The sequence below is a fragment of the Loxodonta africana genome, chromosome 16 (genome assembly GCF_030014295.1).
Source record: "Loxodonta africana isolate mLoxAfr1 chromosome 16, mLoxAfr1.hap2, whole genome shotgun sequence".
NCBI lineage: Eukaryota > Metazoa > Chordata > Mammalia > Proboscidea > Elephantidae > Loxodonta > Loxodonta africana.
The window spans coordinates 65,619,416-65,645,584 of NC_087357.1; the positions used below are offsets into that span (position 1 = coordinate 65,619,416).

General features: G+C 39.0%; 1 protein-coding gene across 1 annotated transcript in view; it reads right to left on the reverse strand.

Annotated features, from left to right (window-relative positions):
- Positions 1–26,169, reverse strand: part of CTNNA3 (catenin alpha 3) — a 1,776,048-nt gene that overhangs the window by 1,742,201 nt on the left and 7,678 nt on the right. The window contains exon 2 of the mRNA XM_003409035.3: positions 4,446–4,638. Within this exon, the coding sequence (XP_003409083.2) occupies positions 4,446–4,638 (193 nt within the window). The remainder of the gene's footprint in view (positions 1–4,445; positions 4,639–26,169) is intronic.

Genomic DNA, 26,169 nt, shown 5'->3' on the forward strand with positions numbered 1-26,169 from the left:
TAACCGAAAGGTCAGCAATTCAAATCCGCCAGCCACTCCTTGGAAACCATATGGGGCAGTTCAATTCTGTCCTGTAGGGTCACTATGAGTCAGAATCAACTCGACGGCAATGGGTTTGGGTGAGCTAATTTATAAAACTCCATGTTGTTACTGTTAGGTGCCACTGTTATCGTTAGGTGGCTTGGGTCAGGCGCACTTTAGTCTTCTACATGACATCTTTACTTTTTAACACTAAAGAGGTCTTTTGCAGCAGATTGGCCCAATGCAATACATCACTTGATTTCTTGACTTCTGCTTCCATAGACGTTGATTGTGGATACAAGTAAAGTGAAATCCTTGACAACTTTAATATTTTCTTCATTTATCATGATGTTGCTTATTGGTACAATTGCAAGGATTTCTGTCTTCTTTATGTTGAGGTGTACTCTATCCTGAAGGCTGCAGTCTTTGATCTTCCTCAGTAAATGCTTCAAGTCTTCTTTGTTCTCAGCAAGCAAGGCTATATCATCTGCATATCACAGGTTGTTAATGAGTCTTCCTCCAATCCTGATCCCATGTTCTTCTTCATACAGTCCAGTTTCTTGGATTATTTGCTCAGGATACAGAATGAATAAGTATGGTGATAAGATATGACCATAATACACACTTTTCCTGATTTTAAACCACACAGTATCCCCTTGTTCTGATCAAACGGCTGCCTCTTGATGTATATACAGATTCTGCATGACTACAATTAAGTGATCTGGAATTCCCATTCTTCACAATGTTGTCCATAACTTGTTATAATCCACACAGTTGAACGTCTTTGCATAGTCAATCAAATACAGGTAAATATCTTTCTGGTATTCTCTGCTTTCCGCCAAGATCCATCAGACATCACCAATGATATCCCTCGTTCCATGTCCTCTTCTGAATCTGACTTGAATTTCTGGCAGTTCCCTGTTGATGTACTTGCTGCAATCACTTTTGAATGATCTTCAGCAAAATTTTACCTGTGTGTGATGTTAATGATATTGTTCAATAATTTCTGCATTCTGTTGGATCACCCTTCTTTGGAATGGGCACAAATATGGATCTCTTCCAGCTGGTTAGCCAAGTAGCTGTCTTCCAAATTTCTTGCATATACAAGTGAGCAACTCCAGCGCTGCATCTGTTTGTTGAAACATCTCAGTTGGTATTCCCTCCATTCCTGGAGTCTTGTTTTTCACCAATGCTTTCAGTGCAAGCTTAGACTTCTTCCTTCAACACCGTCAGTTCTTGATCATATGCTACCTCCTAAAATGGTTGAATGTTGACCAATTCTTTTGGTACACTGACTCTATATATTTCTTCTATCCTCTTTTGACGCTTCCTGTGTTGTTCAGTATTCAGCCCATAGAATTTTTCAATATTGCAACTCAAGGCTTGAATTTTTTCTTCAGTTCTTTCACCTTGAGAAATGCCAAGTGTGTTCTTCCCTTTTGGTTTTCTAACTCCAGGCCTTTGGACATTTCATTATAATATTTTACTTTGTCTTCTCAAGCCTCCCTTTGAAATCTTCTGTTCAGCTCTTTTACTTCATTTCTTCCATTCACTTTAGCTACTTTACATTCAAAAGCAGGTTTCAGAGTCTCTTCTGACATCCACTGGTAACTACAGAGTAGCATATATCTAACTAATCCTCGCATTAATAAATACAAAAAATATATATATAAGACAACTCTTTGAAGGCACTTGACAATAACCAAAAGCAGGCAGAAACTGGAGAGGACTTGACCCTTGAAATATGAAAAAACATACTGATTGAGAGTTACATTTATATGACATTGTATATAGGGGAAAGATATATGATCATGAGTGACCATAAGCAATCACTTAGAATGTGGACCACCCTTTGCTGGATCTCTACAGTTTACCCACATATCAATTTTCCTTTCACCATCCACCCTTTGTATTTATTCATGTTCCATCTTCCACAAGCAAGTTCTTTAGGTAAATGACCACTTTACTTCTTCAAGTCTAGAACTTCAGCCACTAAAGATAATGAAACCGAATCTCATAGTAAGGCTACATAAATTATGCTACGTCCTTCACTAGAAGAAAAAGTTTCTAAATTTTCCCAAAATCCTTCTTGAAATAAGTCAATAAATGCATAAACAAAACTGTATCTACTCCCAATAGTTGTTCATTTTTCAAAATACTTTAAACCTTTTAGTTGCTCTTTATTAGTCCTTCACGTTATGCCACTGGAAAAAGCCCTTTTAAAAAGAGAGAGAGAGAGAAGCCAAAACAGGAAACCATTCAAAATATGTTTCTAGTATCATACAGAGTTGCTTGAATGGAAATCCATTCTCCTGACACTTCACTGAGCTAAAGTTCCTTCCAAGTTTTGTGGAACAATGCTCTCACTGTCACTATCTCTACTATCCATAGGATAAGCATTGGCCATTCCCCAAATTCCAGAACTAGAACCATGTGCATTTCACTGCTTTCCTCCCACACTCCAGTGGCAGTAGTTAATTTGGGCAGTTTATCAGAAAGCATCAGGGTATAAAGCACTTGGTGATGTTTAACCAAATGCATTTGTGTGTATACAGCATATGCCATATATATACATATATATATTTCACAAAATAGAACACAGTGAAAGATATACTACATAATCCTAGAATTCAAATAGATTTTCTCTTTGACAACTTCTCTTTAAGATAATTTATTTTTATTGAGCTAAAAAAAGGTTGACTTAGGTTTAAAAAAAAAAGCAAACACTATCTCATGGCAATTACTATTTCCTTCCAAGAATGACCAAAAAGAGCCCTGGTGGTGTGGTGGTGACGCGCTTGGCTGCTAACTGACAGGTCAGTGGTTCGAACGTACCAGCTGCTCCATTGGAGAAAGATGTGGCAGTCTGATCGTGTAAAGATCGCAGCCTTGGAAACCCCATGGGGCAGTTTTTCTCTGTCCCATAGGGTTGCTATGAGTCTCAGTCAACTCGGCAGCAATCAGTAACAGGTTTCTAAGACTGACCAACTGCTTACATATTTATTCCCGGGCAGTTTATGAAAACTATGAACCAGGGCAGAGAACACAGGGGAAAGATAGGTCTGAGGTGATGAGGAGCAGGGGGGAATGATGAATTTATTTCAAATTATCATAGGCCTTATAATTTCTATATATTATCTTAGAAATTCTTATAAAATTTAAATTGTATATAAAGTATATAACAAATAACTTCCCTGTGTCTTACATTTGCTCTAAAGATTATTATGGCTAGTATATTTGTTGTAATTATTTAATTTGCAAAAATTTCTTGACTTTCTTCGGTTAAGTACTCGGCTGCTAACAAAAAGGTCAGCAGTTGGAGTCCATCCAGAGTCACCTCAGGAGAAAGGCCTGGTGATCTACCTCCAAATACTCAGCCACTAAAAACTGTATGGAGCCCAGTTCTACTCGGACACACATGGGGGTCACTATGAGTAGAAGTCGACTCTACGGCAGCTTGGAAGGGACGGGGGATATTTGGACATGCCGAATCCTTTTACGAGGTTGAACAGGAAAATTCAAGTTTTCTGTTCCTCTCCAAATAGTTCCCTGCAGCAAGCTGATAGATGAGAAATTATTCCATTGATTAAAGAACACTGAGAGGTTCTTTTAAAAGTAATCTACAGATGAGACTTACCTTCATTAGGAAATTGCTGTATTATCAAAAAGTAAACACATGGAAAGGTGAAATACACACCTTTATTACGTAATTGGAAACCCTGGTGGCGTAGTGGTCAAGTGCTACAGCTGCTAACCAAGAAGTCGGCAGTTCAAATCCACCAGGTGCTCCTTGGAAACTCTATGGGGCAGTTCTACTCTGTCCTATAGGGTCACTATGAGTTGGAATTGACTAGATGGCTATGGGTTTGGGTTTTTTCTTTTTTTTTTTTTAAGTACTGTTAATAAAGCACCAACAAAAATTATGCGTAGCTTCTTTCCCAACACCAGTCATAAGAAAAAAAAGTTTGGCAAATCTAGACCTGCAGAAAGTGGAAAAATAAAAAATGAACTTCTGAGGTAGCCAGGTCTGAAACTTCTATCTCCAACTGTTTACAAGGAGCTTTATAATTTATTTATGCGTGGGTAAATATGCCTTTAGCTTCATTAGTCATTTCTCATTATATTCTGTGACCAAAAAAAAAAAAAATACATGCTCTTCTCTTCATTTATTACAGATAAGCTATGGCCTGGTGGGGTAAGAAGTTGCCTAGAGGGATTGAACAACTAAGGGGAAGAACCAGAAGCAGGACTCTGAGCCTTAGAGCTGTCTAATGAGCCACTCTGCCTCCCACTGCTAGCTCTTCAGAGCTCTATGTATGGCTAATAAACTGAACCCAGTAAGATCAAAATGCACACAAATCTAATTTGGTATCTAACACCCCAAGGATATGCAATTTGCTCCTGACCAAGACTGGAGTACTCACTTTCTTTGCGAACTTCTTCAAGTGCAGCAGTAAGCTCTTCCTTTAAAACTGTGGCTTCCTGGGTGATCTTCTCTCCCTTCTCTAATAAATTCCAGGTTGCTTCCTCCACAGAAGCTAGAAGAACTCTGGCTCTCTTTGAACGTCCTTTTTTCCTGCTGGAAGGATTCTGGGGACAATTTACAAGTGTGGTGACCTAAAACAGGAAAAATACAAATCACTCCTTTGACAAATTGTGAGAACAGTCCTGAGCTATCATAGCCCAGAGCAAAAGGATGTATTTCATAGTAACATAATTCATTCCCTGCACTGTTGGCACATCCTCAGAAGTCAAGTCAAGGCACCAATAGAAACATCATCAGCCACCACTGGGCTCCCAACTAACGATGAACGAATGGACAGATGGAAGGAAGGGCCATAAAGACTGAATCTCGCCACGTTTTACTATTACAACAATGCTTCAAAAGAGAGATGTGTTTGTGTGTGTGTGTGTTGTTTTAATTACAGAAATTCCATATGGAAAAAAATATAGAACCTTGATAAAGCTGTCAAAAATGAGAAAAGTTGAAAATTATATATCTCAAAAAATCAGATAATTATAAGATAAAATTTATATCACTTTGTAGCCAGTAATCCATATTAAGATGAAGGTAAAAAATAATAATTAATTAGTAAGCAACTAAAAAAAAAAAAAAGGCTACTTAAGTGGAGAATAGAGATTATTAGTATTGGAAAAAAAAAAAAACTCTGATATAGAACAGTTGTTATCTTCGTGGAACTATCATGGATTAAATTTTGTCCCCAAAAGGATATGTTGAAGTCCTAACCCCCAGTACCTGGAGGTGGGGCAGGCGGGGGTCTTCAGAATGTGACCTTGTTTGGAAATAGGGTCTTTGAAGATGTTTATCAGTTAACCTGAGGTCATACTGGAGTAGGGTGGGTCCTAATCCAGTATGAGTGGTGTCCTTATAAAATAGGAGGAAACACAGAAGGACACACAGAGGGAAGATTGCCATGTGAAGATGGAGGCAAAGATCAAAATGATCTACCATCCAAGGAGCATTAAGGATAGTTGGTCATCACCAGAAGCTAGGAGACAGCAATGGAACAGATTCTTCCTTAGAGCTCTTAGAAGGAATCAACATGGCTGATACCCTGATTTCAGACTCCTAACCTCCAGAACTGTGAGACAATAAATTTCTGTTCTTATAAGTCACCCAACTTGTGGTACTTCGTTACAGCAGCCCTAGGAAACCAATTCAGGGACGTACCCCAAATTCTTACTATGCACCGCATTCTGGCCCCATGTAGCCTCTCTGACCCAGTGCAGAACGCTCTTTCCTAATTCACTTAACCCCTCAAACAAACCAAGCAAAAGGTTCTGGATCAAAGTCCCCTTCGAAAGAGGCCTTCCCGCCCATCCCCGTCTCCACTCTCTCCTGCCCTCTCCCCCAACCCTACTTTAACTTAAAACACTTAAGGAGACTGACATATTTTTTTTTAATTTGTTTATATGTTTATTGTATATATCCGACACTAACATTTAAGCTCCGTGGAAGCAGGAAATGTGTTTTGTTCTGGAGCACCAAAAACAATGTACAAGTTTGTGTTCGATAAATATTTAACATATAAATGGATTGATGAATGGAATAGTGGGAAAAAAAGGTCATTTAATGTCTATATCTTGAATTCCATGAATATATTAATAAAGAACATGCATTAATTTTATAAAGTCATCTAAAATAAGAACAAATTCTTGATAAGGGAATTGTCTGGAGATGAAAACTAAGCATCTATATTTAGGAACAATAACCTCATATCAAATTTTAAAAATACTAAAACTCACAGCCATCGAGTTAATTCCAACTCATAGCCACCCTATAGGACAGAGTAGAACTGCACCATAGGGTTCCCAAGGCTATAAATCTTTTTTTTTTTTCAATTGTACTTTAGGTGAAAGTTTACAGCTCAAGTTAATTTCTCATGCAAAAATTTATACACATATTGGTCTGTGACCCTAGTTGCAATCCCTGTAATGTGACAGCATACTTCCCCTTTCCACTCCGGATTTCCCATGTCCATTCAACCAGTTCCTATCCCTTTCTGCCTTCTCATTCCACCTCCAGATAGCAGCTATCCATTTAGTCTCATGTTACCTACTTGAACTAAGAAGCACACTCTTCACGAGTATTATCTTATGTTTTATACTCCAGTCTAATCTTTGTCTGAAGAGTTGACTTTGGAAATGGTTTTAGTTCTGGGTCAACAGAGACTCCAGGGGCCATGTCTTCGTAGGGTTCTTCCAGTCTCAGTCAGACCCCTAAGTCTGATCTTTTTACTGAATTTGAGTTCTGATACAAACTTTTCACCTCCTCCATCAGGAACTCTGTGTCGTGTTCCCTGTCAGGGCGGTCACTGGTGGTAGCCAGGCGCCATCTAGTTCTTCTGGTCTCGGGCTGACGGAGTCTCTGGTTTATGTGGCCCTTTTGTCTCCTGTGCTAATATTTTCCTTGTGTCTTTGGTGTTCTTCATCCTCCTTTGCCTACAGGGGGTTGGAACCAAGTGATGCATCTTAGATGGCTGCTCACAAGTTTTTAAGACCCCAGGTGCCACTCACCAAATCAGGATGCAGAACAGTTTCTTAATAAACTTTGTTATGCCAATTGACCTAGATATCCCCTGAAACCATGGTCCCCAGACCCTCAACCCCTGTTACTCTGTCCCTCGAAGTGTTAGTTAGTTGTGTTCGGGAAACTTCTTACCTTTTGGTTTAGTCCAGTGGTGCTGACTTCCCCTGAATTGTGTGTTCTCCTTCCCTTCAACTAAGATAATTCTTGTCTACTTAAAATTTTTTTTTTTTATCTAGTTAGTGAATTCCCTTCCCCCCCCACCCTTGTAATCATCAAAGAATGTTTTCTTCTATGTTTAAACCTTTTCTTGAGTTCTTATAATAGTGGTCTCATACAATATTTGTCCCTTTGCGACTGATTAATTTCATTCAGTGTAATGCCTTCCAGATTTCTCCATGTTGTGAGATGTTTCACAGATTCATCATTGTTCTTTATCATTGCATAGTATTCCATTGTGTGTATATGCCATAATTTGTCTATCCATTTGTCTGTTGATGGACACCAAGGTTTTTTCCATATTTTGCTATTGTGAACAGTGCTGCAATGAACATGGGTGTGCATATGTCTATTCCTGTGACAACTCTTAGTTCTCTACCATATATCCTGGGAGTAGGACTGCTGGATCATATATGATACTTCTACTTCTGGCTTTTCAAGAAGTGCTGAATCAATTTCCAAAGTGATTGTACCATTTTACATTCCTACCAGCAGTGTAGAAGTGTTCCAGTCTCTCCACAACCTCTCCAGCATGTATTATTTTGCGTTTTTTTGGATTAATGCTAGCCTTGTTGGGATGAGATGGTATCTCATTTTAGTTTTGATTTGCATTTCTCTAATGGCTAATGATCATGAGCATTTCCTCATGTATCTGTTAGCCGCCTGAATGCTTTCTTTGGTGAAGGGCCTATTAATATCCTTTGCCCATTTTTTAATTGGGTTATTTGTCTTTTTGTTGTTGAGGTTTTGCAGTATCTTGTAGATTTTAGAGATTAGACCCTGATAAGATACGTCACAGCTAAAAATTTTTCCTAGTCTGTAGGCTGTCTTTTTACTCTTTGGGTGAAGTCTTTGAATGAGCATAAATGTTTAATTTTTAGGAGCTACCAGTTATCTAGTTTCTCTTCTGGTGTTTGTGCATTGTTAGTTATGGTTTGTATTCTCTTTGTGCCATGTATTAGGACTCCCAGCGCTGTCCCTATTTTTTCTTCCATGATCTTTATTGTTTTAGATTTTATATTTAGGTCTTTGATCCATTTTGACTTAGTTTTTGTACATAGTGTGAGGTATGGGTCTTGTTTCACTTTTTTTTGCAGATGGATATCCAGTTATGCCAGCACCATTTGTTAAAGACACTGTCTTTTCCCCATTTAACTTACTTTGGGCCTTTGTCAAATATCAGCTGCACATAGGTGGATGAATTTATGTCTGGATCCTCAATGCTGTTCCATTGGCCCATGTATCTGTTGTTGTACCAGTACCAGGCTGTTTTGACCACCGTGGAAGAATAATAGGTTCTAAAATCAGGTAGTGTGAGGCCTCCTACTTTGTTCTTCTTCAGTAATGCTTTACTTATCCAGGGCCTCTTCCCTCTCCATATGAAGTTGGTGGTTTGTTCCTCCATCTTGTTAAAAAATGTCATTGGAATCTGGATCGGGATTGCGTTGTATCTGTAGGTTGCTTTGGAAAGAATTGACATTTCACAACATTGAGTCTTCCGATCCAGGAGCAAGGCATGTTTTTCCACTTATGAAAGTCTCTTTTGCTTTCCTGAGGTACTGTCTTGTAGTTTTCTTTGTATAGGTCTTTTATGTCTCTGGTTAGATTTATTACTAAGTATTTTATTTTCTTGGGGGCTATTGTAAATGCTATTGATTTGGTGATTACCCCTTTGATGTTCTCTTTGTTGGTGTAGAGGACTCCAACAGATTTTTGTATGTTTATCTTGTATCCTGATACTTTGCTGAAATCTTCTATTAGTGCCAGTAGTTTTCTTGTGGATTCTTTGGGGCTATCTGTGTATAAGATCATATCATCTGCAAATAGAGATACTTTTACTTCTTCCTTACCAGTCTGGATGCCCTTTATTTCTTTTTCTTGCCTTATTGCTCTGGCTAGGACCTCCAGCACAATGTCGAATGAGAGTGGTGATAAAAGGCATCCTTGTCTAGTTCCTGTTCTAAAGGGGAATGCTTTCAGACTCTCTCCATTTAGGATGATGTTGGCTGTTGGCTTTATATAAATGCCATTTATTATGTTGATGAATTTCCCTTCTATTCCTATTTTGCTGAGAGTTTTTATCATGAATTGGAGTTGGACTTTGTCAAATGCCTTTTCTGCATCAATAAGATCACGCAGTTCTTATCTTTTGTTTTATTTATGTGATGGATTACATTGTTTGCTTTTCAAAATTGAACCATCCCTGCATACCTGGTATGAATCCTACTTGGTCATGGTGAATTATTTTTTTGATATGTTGTTGAATTCTATTGGCTAGAATTTTGTTGAGAATTTTTGCATCTATGTTCATAAGGGATATTGGTTTATGATTTTCTTTTTTTGAGGTATCTTTATCTGGTTTTCGTATCAGGGTTATGCTAGCTTCATAGAATGAGTTTGGGAGTATTTCATCCTTTTCTATGCTCTAAAATACCTTTAATGGTACTGTTGTTAACTCTTCTCTGAAAGTTTGGTAGAATTCTCCAGTGAAGCCATTAGAGCCAAGGCTTTTTTTGTTGTTGCTGACAGTTTTTTAATTACCTCTTCAAACACTTCTTTTGTTATAAGTTTATTTAGTTGTTCTACCTTGGTTTGTGTTAGTTTAGGGAGGTACTGTGTTTCTAGAAATTTGTTCATTTCCTCTAGGTTTTCAAATTTGTCAGAGTATAATTTTTCATAGTAATCTGTTATGATGCTTTTAAGTCCAGTTGGGTCTGTTGTGATATTGCCCATCTCATTTCTTATTCAGCTTATCTACTTCCTCTCTTGTTTTTCTTTTGTCAGTTTGGTTTAGCAATTTTGTTGATATTGTCAAAGAACCAGCTTTTGGTCTCGTTAACTCTTTCAATTGTTTTTCTATTCTCTATTTCATTTATTTTTGCTCTAATTTTTATTATTTCCTTTCTTCTTGTGCCTGTGAGCCTCTTTTGCTGCTCTCTATTTGTTCGAGTTGTAGAGTTAATGTTTTGATTTTGGTCATTTCTTCTTTTTGGATGTGTGCATTAATTGCTATAAATTGACCTCCAAGCACTGCTTTTGCTGTGTCCCAAAGGTTCTGGTAGGATATATTTTCATTCTCATTTGATTCTGTGGATTTCTTTATTCTGTCCTTAATTTCTTCTATAACCCAATAGTTTTTGAGCAAAGTGTTGTTCAGTTTCCATGTGTTTGATTTTTTTTTTTTTCCTTGCTTTTTCTGTTATTGATTTCTACTTTTATGGCTTCATGGTCAGAAAAAATGCTTTGTAATATTTCCATGTTTTGGATTCTGTTAAGGCTTGCTTTGTGGCCTAATATGTGGTCTATTCTGGAGAATGTTCCACGTGCGCTGGAAAAGAAAGTATACTTGGCTGCTGTTGGGTGGAGTATTCTGTATATGTCTATGAGATCAAGTTGGTTGATTGTGGCATTCAGATCTTCCGTGTCTTTATTGAGCTGCTTTCTGGATGTTCTGTCCTTCACTGAAAGTGGTGTGTTGAAGCCTCCTACTATTATCGTACAGCCGTCTATTTCTCTTTTCAATGCTGTTAGAGCTCGTTTTATATATTTTGGAGCCCTGTCATTGGGTGCACAAATATTTATTATGGCTATGTCCTATGGCTATGTCCTCCAGGTGTACTGACCCTTTAATGATTATATAGTGTCCTTCCTTATCCTTTGTGGTGGATTTTGCTTTAAAGTCTATTTTGTCAGAGAGTAGTATTGCCACTCCTACCCTTTTTGATTGTTGTTTCCTTGATATATTTTTTTCCATCCTTTGAGTTTTAGTTTGTGTCTTTGAGTCTAAGGTGTGTCTCTTGTAGGCAGCATATAGACGGACCTTTTTTTTTTTTTTTAATCCATTCTGCCACTCTGTCTCTTTATTGGTGCGTTTAGTCCATTTACATTCAGCATAATTATTGACAGGTATGAGTTTAGTGCTGTCATTTTGATGTATTTTTTGTGTGTGTATTGTTGACAGTTTCTTTGTTTCACTTAATTTTCTGTGCTGAGTCATTTTTCTTTATGTACTTTTTTTATTGTTGATTTTGTATTTGCTGAGTCTTTATGTTTTTCTTCTTTTTTATTTTGATGTGTAGAATTGTTAGTTTCCTTTGTGGTTACCTCTGTTTTTCTAAGTTTAAACCAATCCTTTGTTTCTTGATATTGCCTGGACTTCCTCTCCATATGAAAGTTTTATGACCATATTATTTAGTCCCTCTTTTTTGCTTTAGGGTTGTCATCTTTAACATACTAACACCTGTTTCCCTGTTTTCAGTGTTTTAGTTTTGATTGATTTTTGTGACTTCCCTATCCGGGTTGATATCTGGTTGTTCTGTCCTGTGTTCTAGTCTTGGGCTATTATCTGATATTTTTGATTCTCTAACCAGAGGACTCCCTTTAGTATTTCTTGTAATTTTGGTTTGGTTTTTACAAATTCCCTTAACTTTTCCTTATCTGTAAATGTCCTAATTTTGCCATCATATTTGAGAGACATTTTGCTGGCTATATAATTCTTGGCTCGCAATTTTTTCCCTTCAAGCCTTTCTATATGTCATCCCATTGTCTTCTTGCCTGCATGGTTTCTGCTGAGTAGTCAGGGCTTAGTCTTATAGACTCTCCTTTGTAGGTGACTCTTCATTTATCCCTAGCTGCTCTTAAATTTTTCTCTTTATCTTTGGTTTTAACAAGTTTGACCATAATATGTCTTAGAGAGTTTCTTTTGGGATCTACCCTACGTAAGGTTCGATGAGCTTCTTGGCTAGGTATCATCTTGTCTTTCATGATATCAGAGAAGTTTTCTGCCAACAAATCTTCAATAATTCTCTCTGTATTTTCTGTTACCCTGCTCTCACCCACCCACCAACCCACCCCCCCCCGTTCTGGTACTCTGATCACTCATATGTTATTTCTCTTGATAGAGTCCCATGTAATTCTTAGGGTTTCTTCATTTTTTTTAATTCTTTTATCTGATTTTTCCTCAAATAATTTGGTGTCAAATATTTTATCTTCAGTCTCATTAATTCTGACTTCCATTAAGGCTATAAATCTTTACGGAAGCAGACTGCCATATCTTTCTTCCATGGAGCAGCTGGTGGGTTAGAACTGCCAGCCTTTTGGTTAGCAGCCAAATGCTTTAACCACTGCACCACCAGGGCTCCCTTCATACCAAATTACATTGTGAAAAATATCCTTGTCTTAATTAAACCTCAGATGCCAGTAGCAAATTTTGGGTAACATTTTCACAGGCAAAGCTTGAAAATCCCTATCTTAGAAGGAAAAAAACAATTTTTTATCTAGTCTTTAAAACAGAAGACCTGAAACTCCTATTGAATGCTAGCCTCCTACATGTCATAGCAGAGGGTTTTGACAAACATGCCCTGTCTTTGACAACAACTGTGTACATAACCCTTCCTTCTCCACAGATCCTAGAGATTTTGTTTATTGTGTATGGATCATTAGTATTTGTTTACTGGGACATCTGGACTCATATTTTTTAGCTAGGAACTGAGAAATAATATATAAGCCATAGGGGGAAATATGTAGATGAAAATAATTTTTGTTTGCCCTCCTATCCTCCTCCCCCTTGTCTAACAGACCCTCTGTTTTATTTTACTCTTCAGAAACCTATGTTCGTAAAACAGGTTGGAGTACTTCATGACAAGGCTTTGTTTCTTCTCTTGGAAAATGAGCCTATACTATCCCGTGAGACTGTGGTAAAGGTTAAATACTATCAAATGTGTTGTAAAACGCCTAACATCACACAAATATTGGTTGGTAATTAATGTGTATTTTCTAGTCCATTCTTCTTATGGATACAGAAAACTGGTTATGAGATCCTTGTCAAAGCTGTTCACTCTAGGTCTAAATTTATTTCACTCTTGAGGCCCCATGGTACATGTGATGAAGGTACATTTTAAATGCTTTACAAGCACCCAAACAGGGATACGCATCTTTATCGTGGATTTTATAAGGATGATAATAAGCCTGATTTACTATATGGGCTTTGACATACTCCAAAAGGCAAGTATCTCACGACTGTCAATCTAATTTATATATTGAGAGTTAAAAGATACTTGTACAGATTAAGACAAATTATAGCACCTAGTTTAAAACTATTGTTTAAAATGAAGAAAAAGTACCATTGTCTAAAATGTTCCTTCAGAATGTATTTTAAGTGCCACAATTCATGCCACTTCCCACTGCACATTCCTCCTCTATTGTGTGGATCCGCCATGTGCCAAATGTTTTCCATAGAGTAGCCTTGGCTTTGAAATTAAAATATGCATTCCAGAAATGCTTTGTTCCTTCTAATAAATGCCAGAGAAGTAAGAAATGTGAAAAGAACATTGTATACGAACATCATGCTTCCATCCAAAAAAAAAAAAAAAAGCACTTGCAACTTGCAAGTATTTCACTCTTGTAAGTTGTTTGTACCCATGTCTTCTTTTGAAATGCCCAATCTAAGTATTAAAATGCATTTAATTAAAGTCAAGGGTCATTTTCAACGATTCTTTTTGTTTCTGGATGTAAATATGGCTTGGCAATCAATCCTGCCGGGGTGATGGAGGGGAGGCTAAACCTTTTTTTTCTTTTTTTTTTTTTTCACCCTAACTCACTCAAAAGATATAAAATATCCCCAGCATTGACTGTAACTCACTTCAGCAGATGTTTCTCACCAAATGGTGGGGGGTGCTATGTTACTTGAAAATATCTCCAATGTCTTCAAGAAATGGCAGCTAACAGCAAAGTTAGCTATTAAGTTATTCTGTAAAATAATTCCTGTTTTCTCATGTTCTTTTTTAGTAAGATATCCGTTATACTTGTAAAAGGAACAAAAAAAATCCACAAAAACCATAATTGGAATTTATCATGGATTGAATTATGCCCCCCAAAAAATGTGTGTACCAACTTGGCTGGGCCATGATTCCTTGGTATTGTGTGATTTTCCTATATGTTGTAAATCCTGTCTCTATGATGTCAATGAGGGAGGATGGGTGGCAGTTGTGTTAGTGAGGCAGGACTCTATCTACAAGATTGGATTGTCTTGAGGCAATCTCTTGAGATATGAAAGAAAGACGGCAGCAGAGAGACAGGGGGACCTCATACCACCAAGAAAGCAGCACCAGGAGCAGAGCACGTCCTTTGGAGCTGAGCTTCCTGCACTGAGATGCTTGCAGACCAGAGAAAGATGGATGACAAGGATCTTCCTCCAGAACCAAGAGAGAGAGAAAGCCTTCCTCTGGAGCTGACACCCTGAATTTGGACTTTTAGCCTACTTTACTTTGAAGAAATAAATTTCTCTTTGTTAAAGCTATCTACTTGTGGTATTTCTGTTATAGCAGCACCAGATAACTAAGAAAAAACTCATAGCAAAGATGATCCTAATATAGGGTGCCAAGATCATGTTTTACTAACTTAGCTTTTTGTCAGAGGAATGACCCTCCTCTTCTCCTCTTTCTCTAACCTTACGGAGTCCCTCTCATGCGGAAAATCTTCGACTCCATGCTTACACTTAGAGAGCTTTGCTTTGCTCACTTTTCTTCTGTCTGTAAATCTGTGCTAGGCTACAAAGACACTTCTTCATCGTAGGTACAGGAATGAGCTCCTTGTTTAAACAGTCCTAAGATAGAGGCTTCCAGTAACATGAAGAGAAGAAATTTCTTACTTTATTAATTCTGCAAGTTTAAAATTCCATAAAACCAGTGTGTTTAAAGTGGTGTGTAATTTTTATAATTAAAATTTAGTGTACAAAAATAAAAGTTTTTCTAATCTTTCCTAATTCAGGTATGCTTCTCTAGATGCTCCAAAGACATTGAAAATTAAATTGATACACACAGGGAGCCCAGTTATGAATTATTTAGAGAAACCCTAGACCACAATGAGAACAATGTAGGCCATGGCATGAAGTTATAGTTTACTTCCATTTGCTGCATCCGTGCAACAAGTGCACTAGCATCTCAGACAGTAGCTCTGTGGAAAGTCTTCCCTGGTGCCGCTTATATTCTGTAAGCATGCTCTTTCCCAATCTAACTCTGATTTTTTTTAATTCTACCATGATTGTGGTATAAAAAGGCCATGTTAACAGCTATCTTTTCTTGTTTATTAGCTAAAACACTTTGAGTTTTAACCTTCTCCAATAGCTCACAAGAGCCTTCAGGGCTACTTTTGCTTCGTTGAGTTAATTTTAATGTGTGGAATAAAATATAAGGCATTTAAACCATGTTAATTAGCTAAGAACTTCAAGCAGGGCTCTGGAAGAAATCAGATGGGGAGAAAAATAAAATTATGCATAGGTATGTAAAGCTCGTGATCTTAAAAGTAATGGGTACCATACAGTTTTGGGGGCCCCTTCTTCAAGTCATCGATAATTTCAACTATTCCTTATTTCCTATGAAAAACATCCCTTACTGAGTTATAAAAAGATTGAAACCAGCAAATTCATACCCCTAGATTAACATTCAATAGTCCCCAAAATCAAACTACAATCTTCTCTTAGTTCACCTCAAGCCAATAAACATTTATTAGCACATATTACGTTCAAAACAATACCCAAGGCATTTAGGAAATAAAGATGAGTCAGCTCTGTATGTTGATTAGAGAAATACAACTAGCTGTAATATAAGTGGCAGAATGATAACTGCTTACACTTACGTAAGTACAAAGAAGCTGCTTAAGACACTGCACACATGTGTAAGGATTAAATGAGGCTTCCAAGAAGAGTCTTTAAGGACAATAGTTTTCTAACAGAAGCAAGAGGGGAAGGCAAGAGAGGTGAAGGCAACCATATGCAAAGGGGCAGATACAGCAAGTTTTGTTTTGTTTTTTTTCTGAGAGCAGCAGATGGTTGAGTTTGGAAAACTTTGGGATAAAAACAGGAAATTGAGTGAGAAATAAGGCTAGAACATTGGTTGCAGCTTAAATGTGAAAACTTTCAAAAGCCAAGGAAAGAATTAATACTTAATTCAATAAGCAATAAGTGCTTAAAACACTGGATGCAGAAGTAGCAGCCTTCTTCTTCCACCAACCCTCCTCTTCCTCCTCCTGTATTTCCTACCTCAGGGGCTGACAACTCTAAGCTGAGGCAGAAACCCAGGGGTCATTGGGGCTATTTCCTCTCTATCATCCTCCTCTGTTGGTTTTCTTATATTGTTTCTTTAATGCCTCTTGTTTCGGTCACCTCTTCTCCGGACCATGGCCATTGTCTCTGGATTACTGCCCCAGCCTAGGCTCCTTCCAAGCCATCCTCCATGACAGAAACTGGGCTTGAACCTCAGCGGCTTGCAAATCCCTCCACGTGGCATCTTCTATGAAGGGTCTCCAGAGAGATCTAACACCTCCCACACTGCTCTCTCTAAACTTCCACATTCCTCTATAAAATGCAAATCTCGTTGCACTTGCACTCTTCAACAACTCCCTGCTGTATACAAGATAAAGTCCAAACTCCCCAGCACAATTTATGAGGCAACTTACTATCTCACTCCTGACTAAATTTTCAAACTCATCATCCATCCAGGAAGTTTGAGCACAAACTACTCATTAGGCTCAGAATAGGAAACGTTCAGCAACCTCGACCTGGAATCATCTCCTTCCTCTCACAACCCCTCGTACATAGCTCTGGTATCATTCATTACAGTGTCTTGTAATTAACTGAGGAAACCCTGGTGGCCATAGTGGTTAAGTGCTAGGCTGCTAACCAAAAGGTCAGCAGTTCAAATCCACCAGGTGCAACTTGGAAACTCTATGGGGCAGTCCTAATCTGACCTATAGGGTCGCTATGAGTCAGAAACAACACCACAGCAATGGCTTTTTTTTTTTTTTTTTTTTTGGTAATTAGCTGTAACGTTAGCTAGTTAGCTACCAATTAGTTATTAATGCCTCCCTAGCTTTACCATGAACTCCGTAAGGGCAAAGGACTATGCTTGGGTCCTGAAGACCTAGAGCTGATATACTGTGTGTAAATAATAAATAAATAATGGCAGACTTAATGGGGGAAAAAATGAATGAAACCCTAGGTTTTAGAAATAAGGAGACTAAGAGCTAGAAAGGCTGAGTAATTTTTACAAGGTTACAAAGCCAACTGGTAGTTAAGCCAAAATGAAAAGTTTCGTGATAGCACGTGGTAGTTTTTATCAAAAGAAACTCCATAATACGGAATATCCTGTCACATCCCATGTCCGATATCACAGAAAAGCTAATTTAGATAAATACTGACTTGTTAAAGTCCTTATTCTTACAGTTTATTTGGGGCCTCATCAATTCAAACTGACCTAAAATCAAGTACAAATTTATATTTGGCTTTTTTTTTTTTTTTTTTGCCCAAAGAAAGAGACAGTTTATATGGTTCATTTTCCAACTATAAATAAAAAGAACAGACACACTACTTTTATTACTGATTTTCATATTTTTAACCCTCACAGCAAATAACACAAAAAGTATAAAACCACTATGATCATTTTTTATAATTCAGGGCTTGTTTGTTAGATTAACGAGCACTAATATGAGCTATTACTTGGAGCTACTGAGTGACGATAAACCACATGTCAACCCCTCTCCAGTGCTACCAGCCCCTCAGTGTCACACAGATGGCATAACAAAGCAAAGAGCTCTACACGTCAAACACATAAACAGCTATCACTAAGTGTTCTAACTCAGGAAGTACAATCACTCCTGAATCAAACAGGAACTTACACACAACAAGGAAAAGGCCACGGGCTGAGACTAATATCAAATATCAGTTCTTTCAGTTTCCACCTATCTACTTAAAAAAAAAAAAACTTACCACCCGAAAAGAAACAAACAAAAAACAGCTTGGACTCGCCATTTATATATTCAACAAACATTCATGGTGCCCCTGCACTGTGCCAGGAGGATATCACAGTGAGCTTCATCCTAGTGATGAGAGACTGAGAATAAATACATAAAGAAGTCTACAATACAATAGCAGGCAGTGATACATGCTCTGTCTGAAGAAAGTGAAGCAGGGTGAGGGAATAGAGAGTGAAAGGGAAGGACTAGTTCAGATGAGGGGCTGGGGAAGGCCTCTCTGATAATGTAAGATGACCACAAGGAAGCAGAGGAGTAAAACACCTAAAAAAAAAAAAAAAAAAAAATACTAGGAGAGAAATATTCAGAGGAATCAGCAAGTACACAGGCTCCCAAGCAGTAGCTTGAGAAGTAGGTTCCAGAAGCAGCAGGAAGGCCAGTGCACCTACCAAAGAATGCAGGAAAGAACAAGAGATGAGGCCAGGCTGCCATCCAGGGACTGGATCATGCAGGCCTGGCAAATCACCATCAGCACTTACGATTCTATTCTTGTGAGTTACTGGCGGATTTGGAACAGAAAAGTAACACGATCTGCCTTAAAATTTCAAGAATCATTCTGGCTGCTCTGTTAGGGAAGAGACTGGGGAGGGGCCAGGGATGGGGGGGTGAGATATAAGGGAAAGCAGGTAGGAGGCTGCTGCAGTTGTCCAGGTGGAGACTGCACTGGCTTGTTCCAGGGGCAGTGGCAAAGGTGTTGAGAAGTGGCAGAATTCTGGATGTGTTCTAAAGTGAGTCAACAGGGTTTATCGATGAATTGGATATGGGTTATGAAAGAGTGGAATAAAGGATGATTCTATGCCTGAGCAGCTTGGTGAATGAAAGTAATATTTACTTAGAGGAGGAAATTGAGGAACCATGGGTGAGGGAGGGAAATCAAGACTTGAGTTTTAGGCATGTTAAGTTTGCCTATTAGAGTTGCAGATTTGGAGGCTGGTATACAATTCTGGACTTGAGGAGAGGCATCAGGGCTAAGGATATATTTCTTATGGGTTATAAATTCATTTTAATTGTTCAAATATCAGTAGTTCTGCTGGTGTTACTAAAATTTTAAAGATATTTGGGAACAGTATTTTTTTTTTTAAGACAATGAGATTGGATGAGATCTCCTAAAGACAGTACAGAAGAAGCCACAGGACTAAATTTGAGGCACCCCAACATTTAGAGTTAGTATTTTTTAAGAAACTGAATAATTAACCTATTGTTGTTGTTGTTGTTGTTAGGTGCCATCGAGTCATTTCTGACTCATAGCAACCCTACGTACAACAGAACGAAACACTGCCCCATCCGGCACCATCCTCACAATCGTTGTTATGCTTAAGCCTGTTGTTGCAGCCACTGTGTCAATTCATCTCATTGAGGGTCTTCCTGTTTGATGTCCTTCTCCAGAAACTGATTTCTACTGACAGCATATCCAAAGTATGTGAGACATAGTCTTGGTATCCTTGCTTCTAAGGAGAATTCTGGTTGTACTTCTTCCAAGACAGATTTTTTTGTTCTTTTGGCAGTCCATGGTATGTTCAATATTCTTCTCCAACATCACCATTCAAAGGTGTCAGTTCTTTTTCGGTCTTCTTTATTCATCAGCCAGCTTTCACACACACACGAGGCGATTGAAAACACCATGGCTTGGGTCAGGCGCACCTTAGTCTTCAAGGTGACATCTTTGCTTTTCAACACTTTAAAGAGGTCTTTTGCAGCCAATTTGCCCAGTGCAATGTATCTGTTGATTTCTTGACTGCTGCTTCCATGGATATTGATTGTGGATCCAAGTAAAATGAAATCCTTGACAACTTCAGTCTTTTCCCCATTTATCATGATGTTTCTTCTTGGTCCAGTTGTGAGGATTTTTGTTTTCTTTTTGTTGAGGTGTAATCCATCCTGAAAGCTGTGGTCTTTGATCTTCATTAATAAGCGCTTCAAGTCCTCTTCACTTTCAGCAAGCAAGGTTGTGACATCTGCATAACGCAGGTTGTTAATGAGTCTTCCTCCAATCCTGATGCCCCATTCTTCTTCATATAGCCCAGCTTCTCGGATTCTTTCCTCAGCATACAGATTGAATAGGTGTGGTGAAAGGATACAAGCCTGACTGTCTTAGTCATCTAGTGCTGCTATAACAGAAATACCACAAGTGGATGGCTTTAACAAAGAGGAATTTATTGTCTCACAGTCTAGTAGGTTAAAGTCCAAATTCAGGGTGTCATCTCCAGGTGAAGGCTTTCTCTCTATGTTGGCCTTCTCATCAATCTTCCCCCAGACTAGGAGCTTCTTTGTGTAGGAACCCTGGGTCCAAAGGACACGCTGTGCTCCTGGCACTGCTTTCTTGGTGGTATGAGGTCCCCCTGCCTCTCTGCTTGCTTTCTTCTTTTATATCTTGAGAGATAAAACGTAGTGCAGGCCACACCCCAGGCAAACTCTCTTTACATTGGATCACGAAGGTGACCTGATTAAGGATGGTGTTATAATCCCAACCTAATCCTCTCAATATAAAATTACAATTGCAAAATGGAGGACAACCACACAATACTGGGAGTCATGGCCTAATCAAGTTGATACACACATTTTGGGGGGGACATAATTCAATCCATGACAATGATGCACACCTTTGCTGACTTTAAACCATGCAGTATCCCCTTGATCTGTTCAAATGACTGACTATTGATCTATGTACAGATTCCTCATGAGTACAATTAAATGTTCTAGAATCCCCATTCTTTGCAATGTTACCTGTAATTTGCTATGATCCACACAGTCAAATACCTTTGCATAGTCAATAAAACACAGGGAAATATCTTTCTGGTATTTTCTGCTTTCAGCCAGGAGCCATCTGACATCTGATATCCCTGGTTCTGCCATCCTCTTCTAAATCTGGCTTGAATTTCTGGCAGTTCCCTGTCGATATACTGCTGCAGCTGCTTTTGAACGATCTTCAGCAAAATTTTACTTGCGTGTGATATTAATGATATTGCTTGATAATGTCATTAACCTATTAATCCTAGGATATTTGGCTTTTGTCATTTCAAATGTGACTATTACTTAGACAAAGATGCAGAGCAGCAATTTAGAGACAAACGTAGGCTTCAGTAAAAAAAAAAAAAAAAAAGTAATGCTAATCATACAGACTCCTTCTCTACAAATAAATTTTTGTTTTAATGGGGAGAAATATAATCAAGATGCTGAATTAAGCAAACTAAGGTGAAATTACATTCCAGCTGCTATTTATACCTAAATCAAGCATGAATCATTCTGGTAAATCAATAACTAATAGCTTACAGTAGGGCACTAATTCAAAGAAGTGCTGAGCAAGAAAAAACAAAAAAGATGACTCTTTTTCATCAGTAATGACTCCTTAAAGGAAACAAAATAAGAGAGGAAAAATCCAATCAGGCAAAAGTTGATCCTAAAATAATGGTTGACCTCACATCGAGTAGCTTGGACATTTTCACATGGTCCCTTTATCCAGCCAGCTCAGCATTCCACTTCCAACAGTGACTGATGTTAGGATATAGTTGTGACCCTTAATTCTGTGCTCCAGCTTTGTTTAATAATTATTTATAACCCGATCAACCATAAAATTGAATATACCATGCCAATATGCCTTGCCAACACAAACCCACAAAGCTTTATCTGCATTCTACTCTTACTGTTAGTTGCCAGATTCCTTTTTTTCTTCTACCCTAAACCATAAAATTTACCTCTATTTTCTAAAACAAAACTCCATTTTATTGCAGATATCCAGGGAAAAAAAAATAATCACTTTTTCATTATGCATAAATGAGAGAGAACAAACCTTAATCAAAAAAGGCCACATGAGATCTTAATGGTGCTTAGATTTGTAAGGGAGCCCTGGCAACACAGTTGTTAAAAACCCGGCTGCTAACCAAACCAAAAGGTTGGCAGTTCGAGTCTCCCAGCCACTCCTTGGAAACTCTATGGGGTGGTTCTACTCTATGCTATAGGGTCACTATGAGTTGGAATAGATTCACCTGTAACATGGTATGGTCAAGATTTTACAGCAACACAAATGTGGTTTGAATACGGCCCTTCAGCAATTTCAATGCTGATACTCAGTTTAAAAGTGATCAGATCATCTCCACATCATTTGTCAGAATTGTCTCTAAATCAACAGTCATTTTGCCTCATTTGTTGTAAAAATTAAATATCATAGTCACCAACCTTGAATCTCATTGGTCAGCACTTGACCTTTGATGTCCCTTCTTTGTAACACGAGGATAGTCTCTTAATTCTAAAGTACCATCGATTTATAACACACATCATCGATTTAATCACTTCTCTTCATAATTTAAGCATGGATGATAGTGCCAATATTGAACCTTCCATATTCAAGGCCGAGCCATGAGGCCTTTAACTCAGGGAAGGAGATGACAGTTACAGCAAAGAGGCCATTGATCATCTTTGAATTTAAAAGCTAACTTTCTAGAGGTCCTAAGGAAGAAGATAATCATAAAAGCGAGGTGTTAGAGAAAGAGAAAATCATTTTCTAAATTGTTTTGAATCTATAAAATGAACTTGAATTCTCTAAGAAAGGGAAGACCTAGTCAGACAGAAATAAGAAGAGGGGAAAGCTCTTCCTTCCTAACCCCAAAGGACTTTGGGAAGAAGAAAGGGCTGAAAGATAGGAGAGACAGGTAAGATGAAAAAAAAAAACTTTTTTTTTTTCATCTTACCTGTCTAAAAAAAACATGGCCTTATTTATGCTTTCTCAGCTTCACTCAGATTAGGGAGCTACGTTAGCATAAATGAGGGGGAACACTGAAAAGAGGGACTTTGGTCCCACTTTATCTTTGGAACCCTAGAAGTACACTGTTTCATAAGCTTCCCTGCACAAACTCTGGGGTAGCCACATCTAAGAAAATTTGGCATCACAGTGTAAGTATGTACAGGGAAAGCCAGTTTAGCTTTCCTAAGCCACTCTTGATTCCTATGAGGCATAGAAAAGACCTGGACAGCCCTGGATAACCCTGAAAAGCAATTAGGAGGTTGTCAAGTTGAAGACTTGTGGGCGTCTTCTGAGCCTACTATGGTGAGGAACAAGGTGATCCTGCAGCAGAGGCTGCGGGGTGGACTGATGATGTCAGGCACTAGATGAAGGATGTGTCTGGGACTCAAGGGGTCTGAAGTACCATTAAGGGCCAAGGTGAGGCTAAGGCATCCTAGAAGAACCATGGGCCCTAACCAAGCTAAGACCAGCCCACAAATTATATCACCTATTTTTTTTTTTTTTCTTTATCCACTACATCAGGAAATGCTTAGAGTTGCCAACAGGATGGCCATGTATGGGACTGTTCTCCCCTCAGAGGTCACCTGTCCAAAGAGTAGCCCAGACCAGTCACTCTGCAGCAATAGGCACAAAGGGTCCAAAGGTCACCACATGGATCCAAAGCTTCATCTCCCACCACTATGAGGTTACATAAGCAACACTCCCACCACAACACTGCTTTCTGTGCATTTTACCTAACGAGACTGAACAGTTACCAACCCAGAACCCAGTGCCGTCAAGTCGATTCTGACTCATAGCGACCCTATAGGACAGAGTAGAACTGCCCCATAGAGTTTCCAAGGAGCACCCGGCGGATTCGAACTACCGACCCTTTGGCTTGCAGCCATAGCACTTAACCATTACGCCACCAGGGTTTCCACAGTTACCAAAGGGACTGTTTATAGTGTTGAGTCAGACAAGTTTACCAATCTTATTGGCTGAAATACAAGGCATTTACCCCAACCCCCAGTGGGTGAGAGTTTATGAGAAAGATCAAATCAGTAATGAGAATTAAAGAAGCTGAAGTGTACTGTGGGTAAATTTATGACCCCCTACAAGCATCAAAAAGGAAAGCTACACTAAATGTTCCTATCTATTGTAAAATGTATCCTATTTTCAGAAATGTTAAAAGTGTGAGAAGGAGAATGTAGAAAAATATGTCTAAATTGGAGAAATATGGTATTTTACAGATCAGAGCTGAGAATGCAAGTTGTTTCCTAAAAGACTCATCTGCAAAATCACAAACCACATTTGTTAAGTCTTAATTTGTAGGGCATCCAGTTCTGTGGTACAAATAATACACATATCCAAATTCAGCTATTAGGAGATTAAGTAACTTTCCCAGAGGTAAAATTATGTCTAGATTATAATAAGCTGTCTCCTGACTCCAAAGATCCTAATGGAAAAACACTAGCTCTTGAAACTCTTCTGATTTCTCAGGCCATCCTTCCTAGCACCCCAAAGCCATTTCTGACTCTGAAACACCTGACAGAACAAAATCACCTGGCACAAAATCACCTAGCATGAGAGTGCCAAAATAGTCACAGGGTTGCAATGGGAAGGGAGGAGGGGTTTCTGGGCCTAAATCGGGGTGTGGGAGAGGCAGATCTTCTTCAGAGGAAACACACAGGTCCGGCACAACAGTACAGTCACCCTTGGGCAACCCCCTCAAAGGCCCAGTTGCAGAACAAAGCAGAGCTCAGAAAGTTCTAGTGACCACAGCCCTCTAGCACCCACGGTAGCTCAGGGTACAGAGCAGTGGTTTTCAATGCTGGCTACTCTACAAGTTTGTAATTTAAAAGTTTAGATTCACGGTCTCCTACACCAGTGCTTCTCAAACTGTTACGTGCTACAAATCATGGAGGATCTTATTAAACTACAGATTTCAGTTCAGTGGGTCTGGGGTGGGGCCTGAGAGTCTGCATTTTTAAGGAGTTCCCAAGTAAAGCCTCATGGCCCATGGACCATACTCTGAGTGGTCAGGCCCTACCTCAGGCACTTGACAATGGAATCACCTGAAAAGCTTTTTAAAAAAACGGTGTGAACTGATCCTACTTCCAGAGATTCTGATTTAACTGGCCTTAGCTGTGGCCTGGGGATTGGGATGTTTGTAAGCTCTCCAACTGATGCCACTGTGCAGCTAAGGCTGAGAAACACTGGTACAGATGATTGTAATTTCAAACTTCTTTATGTGGTGTGATATACCACAGTGCAATTTCAGACCTATGCATTGTTAATCTCTTTCCTCACTGCCATCTCCTCCACCCCCGAGTCTACCAAAAGCAAGGATGCCATAGGTACCTGAAACCCCAGAGTACGTTGTAACAGTGGATCCATAATGCTGTTTGGTGTATTGGGGCTGGGTAAGGAAGCACTTTTTATGGTTCCAAGACCTTTAAGCTGCATTTTTTCTAGAGCTGCTACTAGTAGCTATACTGAGACCTGGGAGGAACTACTGGACATGTTATAGACAGAGGCTTTTTTGATACAGGTGGTTACCCCAGGAATGCTTTACAAGCTTATTCCAAATGGGCATCACCTAACCCCATTAAAAAGCTACAGAGAGCCCACCATTTTAGTGCAAGTCTTGGGCCAAGAGCAGAACCATGCTGATTACTGGCTGATACAATGGCCAAGCCAACACAGCAGTACTCACATTGAAATCATCCGGGAACTCTTGAAGTTACTGCCTGGTCCTACTCCCAGAGATTCTAATTTAATTGGTTTAGAGTGTGGCCTAGGCATCAGGATTGTAAAAGCTCCCCAGGCAATTTCAATGTGCAGCCAGGGTTGGAAACCACTGGGCTAACAGGATCTCAGCAGTAACAGGAGTTTTCTGAATTGCCTAGTTAGCACTCTCCCCACGAGTGAGGCTTTTGTGCTCTGACAGGGCTTGGCCACAAACCACCCCATCACAGCTCTTCACACAAGGGGCTCCCAACTGTATGTGGGATATTGCCCATTTCTTGCCTTCCCTTAACCAGGGAGTGCAGAAAATCTCCATGAGAACATAGTCCACTCCAGAGCCAAACCAAACCCATTGCCATGGAGTTCATTCTGATTCACAGTGACCCGAGAGACCACTTTAACCACCGCGCCACCAGGGCTCCTTCATTCTAGAGCAGGGCCTGCAAATTATAGCCCTGGGACCAATCCTGTCATTTGCCTGTTTTTAATTTTAAAAAGTTCGAACCCCTGCTGAAAATTGGCATTTCTAACAAGTTCCCTGCTGAGAATCTGCATTTCCACCCCAGATATACAGAATCAGAATCTAGAGTTTAACAAGATCCTCAGGTGA